This window comes from Lutjanus erythropterus, chromosome 13 (genome assembly GCF_056507025.1).
Source record: "Lutjanus erythropterus isolate fLutEry1 chromosome 13, fLutEry1.hap2, whole genome shotgun sequence".
In the NCBI taxonomy this organism is placed as follows: Eukaryota; Metazoa; Chordata; class Actinopteri; order Lutjaniformes; family Lutjanidae; genus Lutjanus; species Lutjanus erythropterus.
Window position 1 is genome coordinate 484,242 of NC_139329.1, and position 20,164 is coordinate 504,405.

A 20,164-nucleotide genomic window follows, 5' to 3' on the forward strand; every position below is an offset into this window, starting at 1 on the left:
ACAGTCTCCTTAATTGTTTTCTTTGCTTGATGCAGGATAATAATTTGACCCTTCTGAAACAGAGTAACATCTTTTCCATGACTACAGGATATGTCTTCTGACATGGTTGTTAAAGAAATGAGAAGCACCTCACTGCATCAGTTAGGGTTAAATACCTATTTGCTTAGTTAAAGCAAGATGGTGACTTTTTTGGCCAGGCAGTGTATATCACATGAGAAACATCATCTAATCAAATCTAAACTATATATAAGTTAAAGATGAATAAAGTTGCAAAACACAGTACAATACAATACATTACTTAAAGGGTAACTAGTTTTTTTTTTGTTTGTTTTTTTAACTTCAAACCTTTTTCCCATGCTGTAGTGTTCACATGATTAATGGGCACACCAGTTTTTGAAACTGATCCATCATTTAGCCATGTTTGATGTGAAAATAGCTGGAGAGAAGATGGAGAAGAAACAGGGAGTGTAAAGCCAGAATATTTTAACATCTAACTCTGTGAATCAAGGGTTTATTTCATCCAATTTAGAGATGGTAATTGGTGGAACAGTGGAAAGATGAGCCAATATGTTTTTAGTGAGGTTTATTTTATTTCTGTCAAGTTTGAATGAAGTGAGTTTTACAATTATAAAATTACTTCTTTTATAAATGATTTTTTATAAATAAATACTGGACCATTTTCAAAAATAATTGTCCCATTAATCACTTATACCTATTTTCCCTACACATGTGCTGGCTTGGTTAGACTTAGTGTTGAACATCTGTAAAACAGTGAATGAATACTTACTTTTCTAGAAATTCTTCAATTCTTTCATTATTTTCTTGTGTAACAGCTTTTATTATGGTGCAGCAAAGCCAACATGTGCTCATATAGCTCATCTATAGCTCAAAGCAAATATGAAACAGTAAAATGAAGCACATATATGAACGTACAAACTTCCAAACAAGGGAGAAATTAAATTTCAAACTCCAGAGATTCATTTAGAAGCTGCAAAAGTACTGTGAGCTGAACACACACATACACACATGAGTTGAGTGTTGACAGCTGAGGTTTACCCACGGTCACCTCAGCCCGCTTAGAGTTAGGTTAGGTGCACTTTGGCCCCACTCTATGTAGATAATGTAACAATGGTATTTTGGGGAACAGAACAAGGTTTAAAGTGCCGAATATCTTGGAAGTCACCAACATACCATAATTTTCCTAACTAATGAATACTTCCCTTTGCTCTGCACCACTAAAACTGAAGATTGATTGAAATGATGATGATTATTGTGGGATCCTGAAAGAAGAGATGACAACGGTGTACCCGAAAACAATGTTTAATATGAGCTCGGGTTCTTCCATGGCATACAGCATGCAGTGAACCAAGAACACTCAAATGGCAACAGCTTATATGGAGTTTTCTGGCTAGAAACATCTGGTTTGTTTTAGGCCATGCAAACAACCTAGCTAAGGACAGAGCCTTGTCCACCTGACCTTCTGGCGTCCTTCCTACTATATACCTGTCAATGTACACATCATATATGAGCATAGGACATACCACACTGGTCACACAAACACATCCTAACATTGATTGACGTGGATGTCATGATACTATTGGTTGAAATTGGTTGGTTCTAGCTTATGTAAGCATGCATCATATTTTGTTTTTCAGGAAGGAAATATGAAAGGATTTTTTATGATTCTGATAAAAATACAAAGAAATTGATGTTTTTTGGGATATATTGTTAAATAGGTGCACAATATGACTGAGGAGGTGATCTGAAAGGGTTAAAAGGCAACTCCACAACTGTCATGCAAAATGAAATATTACACTCAAAACCATGTTCTCTCTTCTCAAGACCAATTCTTTTCACCAAATTACACACACAGTTTCCATATTAATATCTCCTCAAGAGCATCAGTTAAACAATGGTATGTCATTTAAAACACTACCATCAAAATACTGTTCATATATGTATTGGCTTCATGAGGACATTTTCAAATGTATAAAGTTGTGTAGAAGTTGTCAATAGGCTCTAAATGAGTCGTAGTCTCATAGTAGTTAAATGTTGAAACTTTGACGCAACTTCAATTGAAAGTAATTTGCAACTGACTTACATTTTGCAAAAAGCCAGTGGGTCATTACTGGAAAAGTCAGAAAAAAGACACCAAAACACAAAGCGAGAAAAACACAAGCAGAAAGCCACTGCAGCAAATCACTTGACTTGCAGCTCTTTTATGTCATGTGGTGCTGAGTGGTCAAGTCCCTTGGCTTGGTCACCGAGCTTTAGTCTCTCCCATTCATATATGTAGCTTACACTTTTTCTCATTCACTTTGCCTTAATTCTTGAATGAATGATTTTTGTCAAAACAGTAAGCATTATTGTGAGGTGTCAGTAATGATAATCAGAATCTTCATTTTAACGTAAAAATAAAAATTATGATGTAAACGCTATCATTACCTCTAATATTGCAAATCATTTCATAATTGCAATACAGTAAAATAATCACAATTAGATATTTTTTCAAAATCATTTAGCTCTAGTGAAGTCAGAGTCAACACAAGTAGAACAAAACGGATTTGTTTGTCATGGTTAAAAAATATCAAAGCATTTGACCTACCTGATGACAAACTTATTTTGGTGGGTTTGCCCAGTTTTTACTGGGTTTATAAAACAGTGACACACATTTCAAATCTGCTTTTCTCAAACGTTACATTTTAGACTCAGTTTTCTGTTGGTCAGTCTATGGTGATAAAGAAGGTACAGTGGCTCTTTTTTATCAATTTCCACTCTATCCTCCCATAGTTTATCGTTGTTTAGAATGACCCTTAAATCCATGGCAGAGGTGTCGCTGTCTCTCTCTGTCACCCATCAACCTGCATTTTACTGCTACAAGTCAGAGACACTTTTGTGGGTCACACACAAAACAATTGTGTTGGTTGATCTCTGTCCTTCTCTTTCCATGTAATTATGTCCCAGGATGATTACTCAGCCTCCAGTCACCAGTTCTAACATTTACATATAGAGCACTTATAACTAGAGCTATAAAGAGCCTAAAGCACAGAATAATGACAAAAGCAGTGAATAATTGCAGCCTAGCTGCCAATAACAGTATGATGATAGTTATAAGTAAAAGGAAACACTGATGATCAAAATAACAATAAAGTGTTACACATTCTCTGTATTTACAATTTTCCCTCCTCAAAAACCCCTCCTCCATGTTTTTTCTTGTTACTCTGAGGCAGTTGGCAAACCAGCTTGGAGGTGCATTTCCTCAAACTGAAGTTTCTATTCTTCTCTTATCTTATCTTCTCTACTATTGCACACCAATCTCTTTGTGTCGTACTAACTTATTGTTGTTATTATAATTGTTATTATTGTTATTATTATTATTATTATTATTATTATTATTATTAGTAGTAGTAGTAGTAGTAGTAATAGTAGTAGTAGTAGTAGTAGTATTGCTGTTGTTATTAAGACATTGTCGTCTAAACGTGCTTGAGTACTTATGTCAGTAAATGAATGCATCACTGCTCATTTGGCTGGCCCAGTGTTGATTATGATTCTTTGCTGGTATAAGCTATCATGCTCATGTCAGTACAAAACTAGCCCATGCAAGCACTGTATATAGTATTAATAGCTCAGCAGCCTGTTCTTAATAGCGTTATAGACAGAATATAATTATGTTTGTGGCTTTCACTATCTTTCACCAAAGAAGGAAGAGTCCTTTTTACATCTGTGTGTGTGTGTGTGTGTGTGTGTGTGTGTGTGTGTGTGTGTGTGTGTGTGTGTGTGTGTGTCTGTGTGTGTACAGGGCCTGCAGACAGGAACAAGGGAGCTGCAGGAGATGGGGATGAAGTTCTGCCAAAGTCTGCTGTCTGTAAGCAAAGACATGAACACACTTTACAGCAAGAAACTCATCAGTCACATTGACTTGGACCACAACATTCTTGACCACAAGTCTCACAAGTAAGACAACATCCTAACATGGTCTATGACATGTCCATTTTTGTCAAAATGCCTTTATAAAATTAGAAAAATGAGGATAATCCCCCAAGGTGAGGACAGTGTCCTGCTGATTATACTTGCTTCAACAGGGACAGAGTTGGGATGTTAGAAGTGCAGTTTAGAGTTATGACTGGAATTATGATTGATTAGATGATATGAACAGGGTGAAGTATAGTAAGGATGTCACGATACTGACAATGCTGGCAGTTATATTTTCATATAATTTTACATAATATGAAAATATTTCTGAAAAGCACTTGTGCTAATTATAGACAAAAACAATACATTTATAGACTTATTGGATACCTGATGAGTACAAGATGCATGTCAGTGGTGCAAACTCTGGTGTGTGTGAAGTGTGTGGTGGCTGACCTCTAGTAAGCTGCAACTATGAACAGATTAACTTACAACAAAGGATGTGTCAGATGTTTCTCTTTACTTCTGCCACTCAGTAGACTAAAAGACATTCACAGACTGCATTTTGTTCATTCTGAGACCTCGCAGGTAAAACTTGTGCATCAAAAGAGGCAGCCATTTTGGTATGCGGTAGTTGCATCTCCTAATACATCACAAATTGCTGAGTTTCTGGCAAAATAGTTTTTATGCAGTCTGCTTTGTTACCAATGTCAGATGTTTATTTATGAAAGAGAATACTTGGTTTAATTAAAAATGCTGATGTTCATACCAAAATACCTTGTTTTGTAAATGGTAACAGTACAATTATATTTCATATGTTTACATTCATACCATTACAATTTATAGTTTACATTTTTTAATAAGCATCGTGCCTATTTTAGTTGCCCTGCATTTCACTGAAAGGTAAATTCTTACTCCCTTTGACAATATGTCATGATCTTAACAATATAGCATTACCAAGGTGTTAAAGCCTTGCTGACCAATTTGAGTCAGATATGGTCAATGTGGTGGTAGCAGCACCTCAAACTGTAAAACATGTCATGTCATATGTCACCACCAGGGGGAACTATGACAATTATGGAATATTTTCATATATGTGTGTTCAGGGCAGGACTATGATCTAACATGTGAAGTTTGGTGCAGATCGGACCTTTTAAGCTAAAGTTATAGCAAATTCGTTTTTCATGGCGAGAAGTCCACCTCGCAGCCAGGCACTAGCATAATCTTTTAATAACTTTTGATCACAAAGTAGTCTAGACTGTACACAGCGATTTTGAAGCTGTTCTGATTAATCCTGTAGGAGGAGTTTGTTAAAACACAACACATGGAAAATGCCAAAAACGGCCGCCAAATTCAAAATGTTGACTTACTGCTGGGTTTAGCCTATGGTTGAGAGATACTTTTTTGTGCGTCTGGGTATGTTCTACGTGTGTACTGATTTTCGTGCATGTTGGTGAAATGAGCCGTTGGGGCTGCTGTGTAAGGGGCATGGCCTAGCCATTTCCCAGACAGCACGCATACGTCTTGCAGATGTCGGCGCGATGAATAAAGTTGTATCGCCGTGACGTCGTGTGAGAGCGTTTGCTCATTGGGAAGATGTCGCCGACACCTCAGCATTTGGTCGAAAATGCTCTCCAGACGATGTTTGGCCGATGTATCAAAACTGCACAGCGTAGCCTCTCTACAGCTTCTATAACCTTTATTTATTCAGGTCAAATCATTCTATCAGCAAATATCTCTCTATCTTACTTATAATGTGATAGGAATATGACAATATGACAATAAAAAAACTATATGCTTGACCATCAAAATAGCTTCCTAATTTTGTGTGTGAATAAAATAAAGAGACACGAACGATTCAAGTTAATGATCATACATTTATTTCCGACTGCATAGTCAAAACAACTCCAGCACAGAAAAGATAACCAAGACAGAACAGATAAAAATATACAGGTGGTCGGTCAGGAGACGCACACGGACAGCACGGTCTGGAATGCTGGCAGACTTATGAGCCTGCAAGGTAGAGAAAAAAAGACAAAACACATGAGCCCAAGTTGTTCAATTAACTTATACTATACAATACTATACCCATACTTACACCACAAATAAACACATACAAATAGACACACCAAGGAAGGAAAATGTCGCTGTGCCTTTTTTCCCGGCCGCTGTCTGACCTTACAGAGCCACCGTAGTTGATAAGAGACCTGTAGCTAATAGTATTAGCCCCTATGGTCTTTAGCTATTAAACGTGTTAAAAAGCACCACAACAAGACCTCCAAATAACCCATGATTCATACAGTGTCACAGACAACACTGTATGAAGCACCAGCAGAAAGCATGACTTAATGAAAATATGAACCACAAAAAATTTGCATGTATTATTCTGCGGGGCGGTCTGACAGCCCCGGCTTGACCGCGGCTAGCTGCTGAACTCCGGCTAGCTCTACAGGAGTGGCGGAGGGGGGGTGGCTGGAGGGACATGACAGAAACAACTGGAGTCTGTTGTTTTTTCCAGAGATGCTGCACTAAACTCAGACACACCTACGTGAGGTTGATATTAACTTCACTTACAGTGCAAACACACTAACAGTAGCCCATAACCAGTACCAAATTATGAGGAATTGTTACAAAGAAGCCCAGCAGCAACTAACTAACATTACCTGACGCTTTCCCAAATTCAGCACTGATTTGTTGTCTAGATGGAGATTGTTCATGTGCTGGGAAGACTTAGACTATGGCTACCTAGCAATGGCTAAATTAAGTTAGTTGATACATTTGCTGGTCAGGTCTGTGACTTATAAGCAACTAAGCTAGCTAACTAGCCTGTTAGGAGTTGGCATCTGGGCTCTTCACCTGTGCTAGCATACCCAGTCAGGGCTTAACAACTTATGTTGCTAAATCCCGACTTCTCTTACTAACCCTTAATGTCATATTTATAAAATAACTATTTTTTATATATTTACTATAAGTGAGCTTACCTGAAGACCAGTCCTGGCTGACATGAAGTAGCCTATCGTCTCCAGCGCTTGCTCTCAGTTTCATTGGCACCAATTGGATAACGTGCAATGTATCGATCCACAGCCGACCTATCGCCGACTTTGAAATGGCGTGCATAATCCCGCCCTCTGGCAAACCATGTCCCTGCTATGGGCCGATGCTTCTCCGATGCATTTACAGACGTCAGGAGGAGAATGCCAACGCACGATCTGAGGCCGACGTCGGCGAGACGTATGCGTGCTATCTGGGAAGTGTCATTTTTAACGTTCCTAGGCATGCTGGTGTACCACTATCCATACACTGCAGCTGCATCTGTCAGGAGTGTGTGTGTGTGTGTTTATATAATATAATATGCTGTTGTCATGTTACCATGATGCCTAAACGCTTGCATGATTCCACTATGGTGCATTCAGACAGTATAGGAGTGGTTTGGTACCTATTGATTATGATTGGTCTTGGTTGAGTTAGGCCCACCTGATTTTCTCCAGGCCCACTCAGACTTTGATTTCTGCTTACACTACTGCTGTACAGTATTACAGTTAGAGAATGCTGAAAAAGGTACACACATTTAGGACCTGGAACTGTCAAACTCTGACTAGTAAAATTCATGACCCTGGTATTTTGGCACTTTTCAGATATTTGTTTGTCACATGCATGAATGTGTGCTGATGAGTGCTTGAGACTGCAAGTGGGTATTCAGATAGCCCAATGGTTGTCAGTGCAATGGATGATGCCATGGGCCCTCAGATTCTTGGGGTCAGCACAAGAATTTCTGTCCATAAAATTTGCCATTGTATGGATGATACATTTTTTCAGTTTTCCGAATGACCTAGTTTGCATTCATTAATCAAAACTTCAACCTCCAAAAAGTGTTAACAGTCATGTGCTGGAAATTGTGTTCGATTATTGGTCTTACAGTCGGCATGTGAAAAGGCAACAAACTTGTCCCAGCTTCTACCTGGAAATCATACATGATGGGACACCGTCAGGTTCTGTTCATGTTGGTGTTGCTTTGGATTTTAGCAGCAAATGTGATGCTAGTCCATTAATCACCAAAACAGGAAGAGAAAATGGTTTTGGACCAATGGAGTGACACAAACAATGGTACAGTGTGATTGATTCAAACAGTGTTCACAACAAAAATAAATCGCTTCAGAGTTCACTTGACAGCAGTCTGAGACCACTTTTTCAAGGTGGACCAGAGGTTGTTCAGTCTGCACCAGAGTTCATGTCTAGTGTTGACACCAACCCAAATGAACCACACCAAGGGAGTAAACACTCAAGGGTTTAGTTCTCACAGACTAAACAAGGCAGATGTGAACTCACCCTAACATTCTCTAATTATAAAACTGTGTGGTTCATACACCAAAAAAAAGTTTAAATATTTTATTTCCTCTAGAATGGCTATTCTTGAGTTTCTCTAGGATGCCTACAGATACAAAATCCAAAAAACAAAAGCCCAAGAGGAAAATAGAGAACTTAATAGTTGTAGCTCAAGGCAGATTTTTAGTTAATTTTTTTTTGCCAAAAATGGTGCTTTGGACAGTAAGGGTCACAAATCCCGAACATTACACACAAGTGACGATAAACTCTAAATTAACAAAACCGGAGGCTATTTCTTAAAAGACCCAACACCTCAGTCTTCCAAGATCAAATTAGGACTTCTTCAGTGACACAGATGAAATTGACTTTTTGGAATACTCCATTGCTGTATAACTTATTATCACGCTCAGGCACTGCTGTTCAACACTAATAGGGTATTACAGCTCATTTGATGAATTTCAGAGTGAAAATATATCAGTCCAGTCAAATAAATATGTGTAAAAAAAAAGCTTGTGGTGTTTTGTCAGTGGCTGCTGTACAGCATTACACGGATGCCTTCACCATGACTATGGGTGTATTGACTGCACAAGATAGACAAGCTGTCCTGCTTCATTGTCACTCACAGCAGAGAGACAACACACAGGCACACACACACACACACACACACACACACACACACACACACACACACACACACACACACACACAAAATGAATTGCTGTCATCAATATGCTAGACATACATTCTGTGTCCCATTTGTCTCTTTCACTCCCGCCCACCCTCACCCACCTCAGGATCAGTGTGTGTTACATCCTTTCTGTCCCAACAGAGTCCCAGTGTCTCTACATCAGGAGTGTCAAACGTACGGCCCGTGGGCCAAAACGGGCCTGTCAGAGGGTCCAGTCCGGCCCACAGCATGACTTTGCAAACTGTGAAAATGACAGAGAAGACTGTATTTTAGGGTTGAAATGATTCCTCGAGTAATTCCATTACTAAAATCTGTTTAAATCTGAACAACTGTACAGCACACTGTGTTTGGCATGTGGGGGTTATTAAAGACTAGAGTACTGATGAGTGCCAACATTTAAATTTTGATGTAATTTATTATCACATGGCTGCAGCATCTCTCCTCTCTGCGTCAATGCAGCTCCTCCATACACACACATACAGTACAAACACACACAGAGGAGGTCAGTGTGATTCTCTGACCCTGCCTGTATCTGATCTGTTGACTTTCTTCATCAACAGGATGTTTTATAAAGACAGAAAGACAAAACCTAACTTGCATTCTGGGTTTTTCCCTACATATTAATCCACCCGCGATTAAGTTTTCACAGCAGCAGAGAAGCTGCATGTGGAGGAGACTGTTGTTAATGATGGAATTTATTACAACAGTCGAAACTAACGTGATGGTTAATGACATCGACACCAACCAGATGCACTTATAAAATTTAACAACTGTATAAGGAGGCCTGTATGTAAAACAAGAAGGTCTGTGTTTCTCTGTGAGAAACTTTCAGACCTTCTCACAGCAGAGTGAACAGGTGAGGGAGGAGAGGAGGGCAGACTGATCACTAATCAATCACTGATACCATCGTCCTCTCGGAGTGATTAAAAACATAAAAATGCCAAAATTGGTGACAAACCAAACCTGGGTGTCCACACAAATAAAGTCTTCGTGTGAAACACTGCAGAGTGTAACATCATGCTGTTTACAGACAGTCTGCTGTCTGTAGTTTGACAGAGAGACAGAGAGGGTCGTGTCAAGAAGGGAACCCTATACCTGCGAAAGATCGCGGGAGTTTGATTATTTTAGTAGAAATAACAAACACAAATCCTGTGAGAGTTATGCAAATAAAGAGTTACCTTCTAGACACGACCGAAAAAGGTGCGCAGCTCTAAAAATAGAAAATCATGTCGTGGTGTTGATGTTTTTAATGTGGCGGGCTGCCATAAATAAAACACTATTCACTGAACCACAGAGAGTCACTGAAACACTGATCACTGACTTGCTGTGTGAAGTAAAAGCGCTAATACCACAATGTAAAAATACCCAATTACAATTTAAAAATCTTGCATGTTATTGTTTCCTTTTTTGAAAAATCAACATTTGTATTGCTGTTGTTGTACTTTAATGGTATTCTTATTGGTATTTTTTGATGACTAAATACAGACCTGCAAACTCATAAGAGGAGAAAAAGGTGGCATGTTGGTAAACCAGTCCCCTGTCCTCTGGGGGTCTGGGAGCGTCTGTCCTGCTCCAGAAGAAAAATGTTGTGATTTTAAGATGTTAACAAAACATTCTGGTGACTGTTTCAGTTAAAAGAGTTAGTTCCATCTTCTGCTTGTGGTTTCTGCAGACATTACTACCTTTACTTTTACCTTTGTACTTGAAAAATAAGTTGAAATTAAAGTAAAAACAGTAAAAGTAAAGTTACTTTACTGAGCATTTTTACTCTAGTAATTTATAGTTGTTCATTTAATAGACCTGTCTTATCTTCTCTTTTGTATATTACCATTGTTCTTAAAGAAAGCAAAAGTAATGTAATAGAAAAAAATGCAGAACATGCAATATTTCTTATCTGATTACTCGATTAATCGCCAGAATAATCGATAGCTTATGCTTTAATTTTACTGGTTCGACCCACTTGAGATCAAATTAGGCTGTATGTGGCCCCTGAACCAAAATGAGTTTGACACCCCTGTTTTAGCTGGTCTAAAGCGCAAGCGGTTTTTACTCCATAATGGCAAAGGTGGATTTGGTCACACCTTTCAACTTGTACTTTAGATCAACATAAGAAAGGGCTCCTAATATTGTAGTCAGTAACGTTTTTTTTTTCCCTAGACTACTGAGGACAGTAGAAGGATTGCATTTTAGTCTGGTGACTTCATTGAAGTCAAAATGCAGGTTTCCAGCACAATGACAATGTACATTACCTAGACAGTATAATATTGATGGAGAGAAGACCATCATGTGGTTATTCAGCAGTATAGTCCTTTGGTTGCATTTCTTCAAACTTCCTAAATTGAACATCTTAACCAGAAAAGACAGGAACAGTTCTGCTTGAAAGTGAGAATCATACCCTAGACCACTAAGCCATAAACAACATTTTTTCTGCAATCTACCCTTAAAGAAGTGCTGCTCCAGTCTGTAACTGACTTGAAAAGAACCTTCAAGCCATATGTTTGTCCTTGCCTTTGTCCATTCTTTGTGCATTGCTCCACTGAGCTTTTTTCTGTCTGAGAAATGTGACGAGACTGCTTTTCTGCAACTACTAGGTAGGTACTGAGAACAGTTGTTGTCTGGGAGCAATAGGTCCAATTTTAACCCAATTATAATGGCCACCTATAATTATAAAATCACTTGGCTGCTCTCTTGCAAATTTACATGCTTCCATTTTTTTCTTCAGTCTAATGCTCTGTTCATAGGTGAGAGGTTGTTGCAGAACTTGGTAAGATGTTGCAGGGGATCAAAGTGTCCAAACATAACAACAGAGAACTTTGGCTCATTTTCAGTTGGCTGGATTCCGATTCCAAAGTGGTGGCGATTGTTCACATTTTTGTGACAATAAATGACCTGTATTACAATCAGTAAAACATAACTGCCCCATCCTAAGAAAGTGTGCAAAGCTAAAGTATGCAAATGGTTTCATCACATCAAGTCAGCAAGCCAGCTTTAAAGTAAAAAACAAAACAAAAAAAACTCTCTTCTCTTCTCTTCTCTTCTCTTCTCTTCTCTTCTCTTCTCTTCTCTTCTCTTCTCTTATGTAGCTGTTTTGAAGATGATGAGCCTCCATGTGTTGAGGAGATTGAGTATTCCATGGACTGTACCACACTTGAAGGCACTGATCTGGATTCAGATGTCAACAGCAACATGGCAAATTCTGATGAAAAGGAGGAGGGAGACGAAACACACGGGAGCAAAACTTCAGCAAGGCAGTGTTGGTCAGTCACACCAGTCAGGCATCAAGAGCCACTTACTCCCTCAGCTAATGAGACAGCCGTCTATCGAGACAGAGAAGAGGAACAAGTGTAGTGGTGGGAGCACTGCCCATGGACAAATCATGAGTTAAAGGACATTTTCTACATTTTGGTATTTTGATTTCTCACTACAGGTACAAACAGACCCTCGGTTTTTCTCTAACAGGTCTTTGAAGCAATGTAAGCTTTCCTTCTTGAAACATAGGAGCCTGAGTGAAAAGAAACACACAAACTAAACTAGGGGTTGACAGAATGTATTATTTCTCTTTCAACCTCATGACAAGTTTGTCAATGAAGACAGAAGGTACAAAGGCATCAAACATAACTTGATCCTTAAAAAGAAAGAAAGAGAGAAAATATAATTTAAATACATTATTAAACACAGTAACACTTTCCTGTAACCCTCAGGGCCCTATCTTACGCTGATCGAAAGCGCAAGTGGAAAGCGCAAGGCGCAAGGGATTTAATTTATTCAAGGCGTGTCCAAATCCACCTTTGCCAGGGGCGGGAGTGATACTTTGCCCTGCCCCGCCCTTTGTGCCACCAGCGCAAAGCAGGATACACCTATCAGGTGTTCCCAAGTTCCCTCATTAATTCACAGGCGAGTTGAGGCCGAACATGCAATAAACCAATCAGAAAGTCAGCTCTCATCACCTTTGAGAGGGAGGTGCGCCAGCAGCGCAAGCAGAGGCAGCATGATGGCGGATTTACCAGGAAGAAACAAAGAGAAAAGATTTTTAAAGTGAGGAGACAGATCTCCTGCTTTGAGGAGTGAAAACGCGATATATGGAGACAGCAGGACGTCTCCAAAACAGCTTCACGCCGAAATAGTTTACTTTACAGTAACGCCTGCAAGAAACTTTACAACAAATGAACCGCAAATGTCATGCAGATATGTAACTGCTTATATTTTAACCTGAAGCACGCTGAAAGTATGTTGTATTTTATCATTAATTATTAGCATCATGATCATCATTAACTCTGCTGGCTGAGGAGCGGGAGAGAGATGGTGTAGTAGAGAGGTGAGGCAAACAGATCCAGTCCAGCCGCGAAGCTTCCCGGTTCCGCTGGCCCACCTGAGCCAGGTGAAGGCACAGATACGCGGCTGTCTGTGCTCCTTCTTCTTCTCCTCTCCCACCTAATCCTCATCTCCTCCTCCCATCCTCGCTCCTCTGACCCGCTGCGAAATAATCAGAGAGAGTTTCTGAAGTTTGAAGTGCGCACAGATATAGATATAGATCATAATTCTTTAAACATTGTTTTTCCGGATCATAACAAACATGCAGACATAAACACTACAGCTGCTCCACCTGAAAGACGATCAGACAGCTGTGATCCTGTTTGCAGGTCTGCTGAGATTTATTGGGCTTTATAATAATAATAATAGTACTGTTGTACTTATTAGTGAGATTAACTTGAAAGACACGCGCGTGCACGTGATTGTAGAGATGAGTGTGCGCACCTCAGCCAAGGGCAAGACACACACACACCTGCACGCTATTAACTTCAATATTTACACTGTATTGCTGGTGGACATGTTCAAAGGACACTTCACTAATCGACACTCCTGTGTAGAATAAAGACTCGTGTAAATTAAGGTGTTTGGTGATTGTGGAGCCATTGCGCCGCCAGCGCAAGTGATTTTGCTATCTTACGCCAGCGCAAGTACCATTTTTGCCATGTGGGTAAGATAGCAAACGCGTTTGCGCTGGGTCTGTGCCGCTGTTGGCGGGGGGTCTAAGCATGAAGGCAAAACGAAGGCGTGGTTGGGCACGTTTGCTATCTTGTGCTCAGCGCATTGGAGTAAAACACGCTTGCGCTTTAGACCAGCCAAAACCTGGTCGAAGTGCAAAGTCTGTGGTCTTTCAGCACAAGATAGCACCCGGCAGGCTTGGCCGAAACACACACACGTCTTTACAATCACAAAACACCTTCATTTATGGTCATTCTCTTCCTCACACAGAAGTGTGGATTAGTTAAGTGTTATTCGAACATATTTTTTTGTTATCAGGAATAAAATGTAAATATTGAATTTAAAAGCGTTCACGTGTGTCTCGCGCTTGGCTGAGGCGCACACACATCTCCACAATCACAGAACACTTTTCATCAATGTTAAACAGCCGTGTGCGCATGTGTCTTTAAAGATAAACTCACTAATGAGGAAAAGAATTATAATTATAAAGCCTAATAAATCTAAATAGACCTGTGAAGTGCTCACGGGACAGGATCACAGCTGTCAGATCGTCTTTATTGGATGTGTCAGCATGACAGCTGGAGCAGCTGTAGTGTTTGTGTCTGCCTGTTTGTTATGATCCAGAAAAACAATGATTGCACAGTTATGATCTATAATATACAAAATATACAAGACACTATATTTGACCACAGGACTCCAGCCCAACAGAGAAAAAAGTTATGTGTGCTTCTGTCAGAGCTGGTTGGATAGATCTGTGCGTAATTTCGCGCACTTCAAACTTCAGAACAGAACAACTTGTTTCGCAGCGGGACAGAGGAGGGAGGATGAGAGGAGGAGATGAGGATTAGGTGGGAGAGGAGAAGAAGGAGGAGCACGGACCACTGCTTAACTGCTCCTCCACCTGGCTCAGGTGTGCCAGGTGGAGCCGGGAAGCTTCGCGGCTGGACTGGATCTGTTCGCCTCGCCTCTCTACTGCACCATCTCTCTCCTCGCTCCTCAGCCAGTAAAATTAATGATGATGATGCTAATAATTAATTATAAAATACAACACAATTTCAAGGTGCTTCGGTGTAAAACATAACCAGTTACATATCTGCATGACATTTGCAGTTCATATTTATTGTATTGGTTTTTGCAGGCGTTACTGTAAAGTAAACTATTTCGGCGTGAAGTTGTTTTGGAGACGTCCTGCTGTCTCCATATATTGCGTGCTCTTGCATATTCTCTTCTCAAACCAGGAGATCTGTCTCTTTGCTTTGTAAATCTTTTCTTTTTGTTTCCTCCTGGTAAATCCGCCGTCATGCTGACACCGTTTGCGCTGCTGGGCACCTGCCTCTTAAAAGCTGATGAGAGCTGACTTTCTGATTGGTTTATTGCATGTTCGGCCTCAACTCGCCTGTGAATTAATGAGGGCACTTGGGCACATCTGATAGGTGTATCCCGCTTTGCGCTGGTGGCGCAAAGGGCGGGGCAAGGCAAAATATCACTCCCACCCCAGGCACAAGATGGCAAAGGAGGATTTGGACACACCTTGAATAAATTAAATCCATTGCGCCTTGCGCTTTCCAGTCGCGCTTTCGATCAGCGTAAGCCACGGCCCTAAGGCACAAGTGCATTGCGCTGAGCACAAGATAGCAAACGCACCCGGCCACGCCTTCGTTTTGCCTTCATGCTTAGACCTCCCGCCCACAGTGGCACAGACCCAGCGCAAGCGCGTTTGCTATCTTACCCACATGGCAAAAATGGCACTTGCGCTGGCATAAGATAGCAAAATCATTTGCACTGGCGGCGCAATGGCTTTGCACCGGGCGTAAGATAGGGCCCTCAGTATTTAGCATTTATACAGAGGTTTCAATCAGTGGCATATATCTCAAAGGAGATATGAGATATACTCAGCTTGGGTGTCCGGTTAAGTGAAAACTGTTAAACATAAAGATGTGCTTATAACTGCATGCATGTAGGGAAAACTATGGTGGCTGCAAAACTTGCAAAAAACGCTAAAGGCTGTCTCTCGAGCCAATGTTTGTCCATTTAGGGCTATTGAGGCTGCCTCCATGGAAGAGGTCCTTCTGCCTCTGTAGATATAAAGGGCTCATTCTAAGGTAACAAAAACACAACAAATCTTATTTTCAGGTGATTATACATGGAATATACATATGACACCATACTTGTGAATATTATGTTCAATTTCAGACATATTCTACAAATAGACACCCTATATCAGACATATTCTACCTTAAAATACAGATTTTTTTATGAAGAAGCTTAGTCTTTAGAAGGTATCAGCAGAGATCTGTAGGTCTGGATGGTTTGTGGTAAGTGCTGACCCCTTGGGAATGGAGAATTGTGGCTAACATGTTAACACAATTAACATGCGGACTCAGACAGAAACTTTACTTTAACCAGACCTATAAAACTGTTTAAATGCACAGTGCAGTCAATGTCATCTTTGTAAATCACAGTCCACCTGGATGTGTGCACATGGATCAGCTGCCCACTGCACACCCAAAATGAAACCCTAAATGGTCGATGCAAAACACCTCATGGATGTTGACGTATAGAAATGAGCTCCTGATTAGCAGTTCTCTACAGGGACTCATGGCAACAACTAAGAGAAAAAACAGAAAAAGAATTTGTCAGTTCACAGTTTTTATTTTTACTGGGTTGGCACAGTTCTGCCAGGTTTGTCTATCACTGACTGTCCTGAAGTATAAATATGTTTACAGCAGTAAGATGATAGCGACAATTGTAGTATCCCCTAGTATTTGAAAATGTAAATCTGATACATAAACACAATTTATTTATTTATCTATTTTGCTGTTATTATAAAGTTTTTGTCTCCAGACAGCACAGTTGTTCAATGCAGTGATTCTTCACACACACAAAAAAAAAAATCTGAAAACTAAGACTGTACTTGATGACATATGCACAGTATTACTAAGATATTATTACAACCATTTACACTTTGTGATGACCATGTAGTCCAATACAAGCAGGAAATACAAGCACACGGACAAATAATGCTGCTGGTTCAACTGTTGAAACCACCTCATCATATCCATCACCTCATTCCCACCATTGCCCATTTCTGCCTTCTCCAAAATGTTTGGACACATGCATCTGGGTTTAATTACAGGTGTGCACATTCTCCCTTCAAGTCTCTTTTTATAGATCACAACTTTTGCATGACAAGTGGTGTACACCTCTTCCAGGGCCCGTTTTGTTAATACTCAATATTTATAAATGAGACCCCCGAACATTCTAGGTCACCTGATGGCAAGTGAGAAACTCCTTCCACCGCTGAAGACATGAGATGTCATGTCTCAGGACATGAGATGTCACTGAAAGCTCCCTCAGTTCAGATTATTTTGACTAAATAGAATTTGCAAGGCATTTTAATAATAAATCCAACCTCCAAGTTTAGTGAAAAACCTACTGTTTTGCTTCAAAGATATTTTATAACTTTATCACACAGGAAGAGGAAGATGAGCTTCACCACATGCAATGCCATGACAGTTTGTGATGGGAATGAAAGACAGATGGAAAAATAATGCTTAGCACTGTGGAGGTTGCCAAGATTTAAGAACAAAAATAATTAATCAAATGAATCAACGAAAAAATCAATAGGGCATCAATATTTTTCTCAAAAATTAGACATTTTCTGTCTCGGGAAAAGAAGAAAATTTTCCTGGGACTTTTTTTTAAAGATATAACTTGAGCTAAGTCCTGGTCATTTCAAGCAACACTAAATGCAACAAGAAGAACTACATATATATGTCTTCCTAACCTGACCTGTTTTGTGTATTATTTTGATCATTATTAAGCCAACCCCCCACCCCCCCACAATTTATGTCCATCAACATTAGAATTAATACAAGCTTCACATCCAGCTTGAACTCCGTTATATCTGCTGCTTGACTGCGATTGCCAGAATTATGAAATGCCAAGTTTATTGTATGTGATTTGTCTTCTGAGAATAACAACGTTATGAAAATTATATTTTTTATAAATCTTCATTTTATATAATGAAATTCATTAATGCAAGTTATTTCATGTTTTCTAAGCCATTCTATTAAACTAAGTGTTCTGCGGCTGCTCCACTGATGTGAGCTGAGGCTGTGAGTGCGAGCTGCTGTTGCTGCAACAGATGAATTCAGTGAGTTAACCATATTTACTATGGTACTGGCACCATAACAAGAGGTCAGCCTGCAACAGAATGAATTTGATGGGCCAAAAGGTGTTACCGTACTACCTACAATAGAGGCACAATCCCACAAGGTCAGACTCGGAGCATGCATGTGCTTTTTAATCATAGTGCTTTGTGTTAATCAATAGGCTGTGTTGTGTTTTACTGGCACACAGCATGCACACACACATATCTGCTGCATATTTACGACAGTAAACTGTCAGCTTGCATTTTTCTGAATATTCGTAAACATGTTCTGTGTTTAAAAAAATAAAAAAATAAAAATAAAAATCCCATTCCCCATCACTGTATAAAACCGTAGTCCACATGTTGAAGTGTCCCTGGGCAAGACAACTTCTGGACCGATGGCATCAGTGTGTGTGAATGAAGGCAATTGGCATAAAGCCCTTTGTCTCTTAAGGTGGAAAAGAGCTCCATGCGTGCAGTCCATTTACCATCTGATCATCTTCATCAGCTGAACTAGCTTTTAATGTTAAAGATCCAGTGGGGGATTTATTGACAAAATATAGCAGAAATGGAATGTAATAATCATAAGTATGTTTACGTGTATAATCACCTGGAAATAAGAATCATGTTCTTATTACCTTACAATTAATGCCTTTATATCTACATAGGGAGTGGGTCTTCTACCACAGATGCCACCAAGTTGCACCGCCATGACCATAGCCCTGAATGGACTAGAACAGTGATCCGAGAAAGGCCCATGGCCTTTCACATTTTGCTCTTCTTTCACAGCCACTGTAGGTTCTTAGACAAGCTTGTAAGGTTAGTTATACAAGGTGTTTGTAACCTGCAAGCTCACCACTAGAAACAACTTAATCCTACACACTGGTCCTTTAAAATGTCGACCATATTATCCTCCCAGATAATTCACCAGTGTGCCGTCATAACCCCTGTCTCAAATTAAACATGGTCTCTAGTGTCACATGTAATGACACCTGAGCCACATATGTATGCTGATGACAACTTAAAAAAAGCAGATAATTTCTTTCAAAAGGAGGTTCACATCTCTTTGTTGCTAGTTCAGTAGTACAATGAACTCTTAAGTCTACAATATGAATGACCTGTACACAAATACATGAAGTGATAAATTAAGTCATCATTGCAATCACACCTGAACTCGCATGTGTATAACTTGGCTCTTAGTGAGGAAAGCTAGTAATGCTCTCATGGCTTTTCTTAAACTTGGACCACAGACAGCAGTTTCCAAAAGACTTCAGGATCGAAATCAGTTTCTAAATGACTCATTAGCAACCGGCTGCCACAGCAGTATTTTATGCATGGTTGGGTTAGTCTTAATGGTGTGGGTTAGTCTTGTGCAACCAATAAACAAACATGAATAGAATATATCCTTTCATATACTCAACATGCATACTACATACTACATGCTACCTACCCATTTTCTCATGAGAAAGTAGCTATAATTAAATTTACATTTTTGATAGCTAGTAGCAGATGAAACTTTTTATCATCGTTCAAAACAAAACTGAAAGCCTTAAAATGATGGTGGTCAGTGTTTTGTTTGTTTTAGTTATTGAGTGAAAGAAAAAGGTGAAACCAGTTGGCAATATTTAATAAATATGTGTAATATTAAAATACCTTATTAACTACATGGTTAACACTTATAGTTTAAATAATCTCAAATTTCAGAAAAAAAGAACTGGATTCCCACAATATGGTTTATTTCTGTTTGTATGCACAGGACAATGATTGTTTAGAAGCACAGCACATTTATATAATCATACCTACTGTAGTACTTTAATTGTTAGCTGCCTTTACTGAGCACATTGAACTGGACTTATTGTTGGTGTGTTAAACTTCTGCTTGGTTGCTTTTATTAACTGATGTGAGTGTTGAAGACTTGGCAAAACAACAGCACTGCTTATTTGTTCAACAAGGTTTAAATGGCCCATGTTTAAATTCAGTTCAAAACAAGGAAGTAGCATGTTGGTTGATAGGATATAGAAAAAGTGAGGGAGCTGAGGTAATGGCTGGGCATACAAAGCTTTACACCCTGGTTCCAGGATTTAGGTCTCATTTTCTATAAATAG

General features: G+C 39.5%; 1 protein-coding gene across 1 annotated transcript in view; it reads left to right on the plus strand.

Annotated features, from left to right (window-relative positions):
- Positions 1-12,615, plus strand: part of agbl1 (AGBL carboxypeptidase 1) — a 219,332-nt gene extending 206,717 nt beyond the window's left edge. Inside the window, 3 exon segments of the mRNA XM_084733981.1 lie at positions 3,800-3,954; positions 12,004-12,141; positions 12,143-12,615. Coding sequence (XP_084590107.1) covers positions 3,800-3,954; positions 12,004-12,141; positions 12,143-12,305 — 456 coding nt within the window. The 3' untranslated portion in view covers positions 12,306-12,615.
- Positions 12,616-20,164: the final 7,549 nt, after the last annotated feature.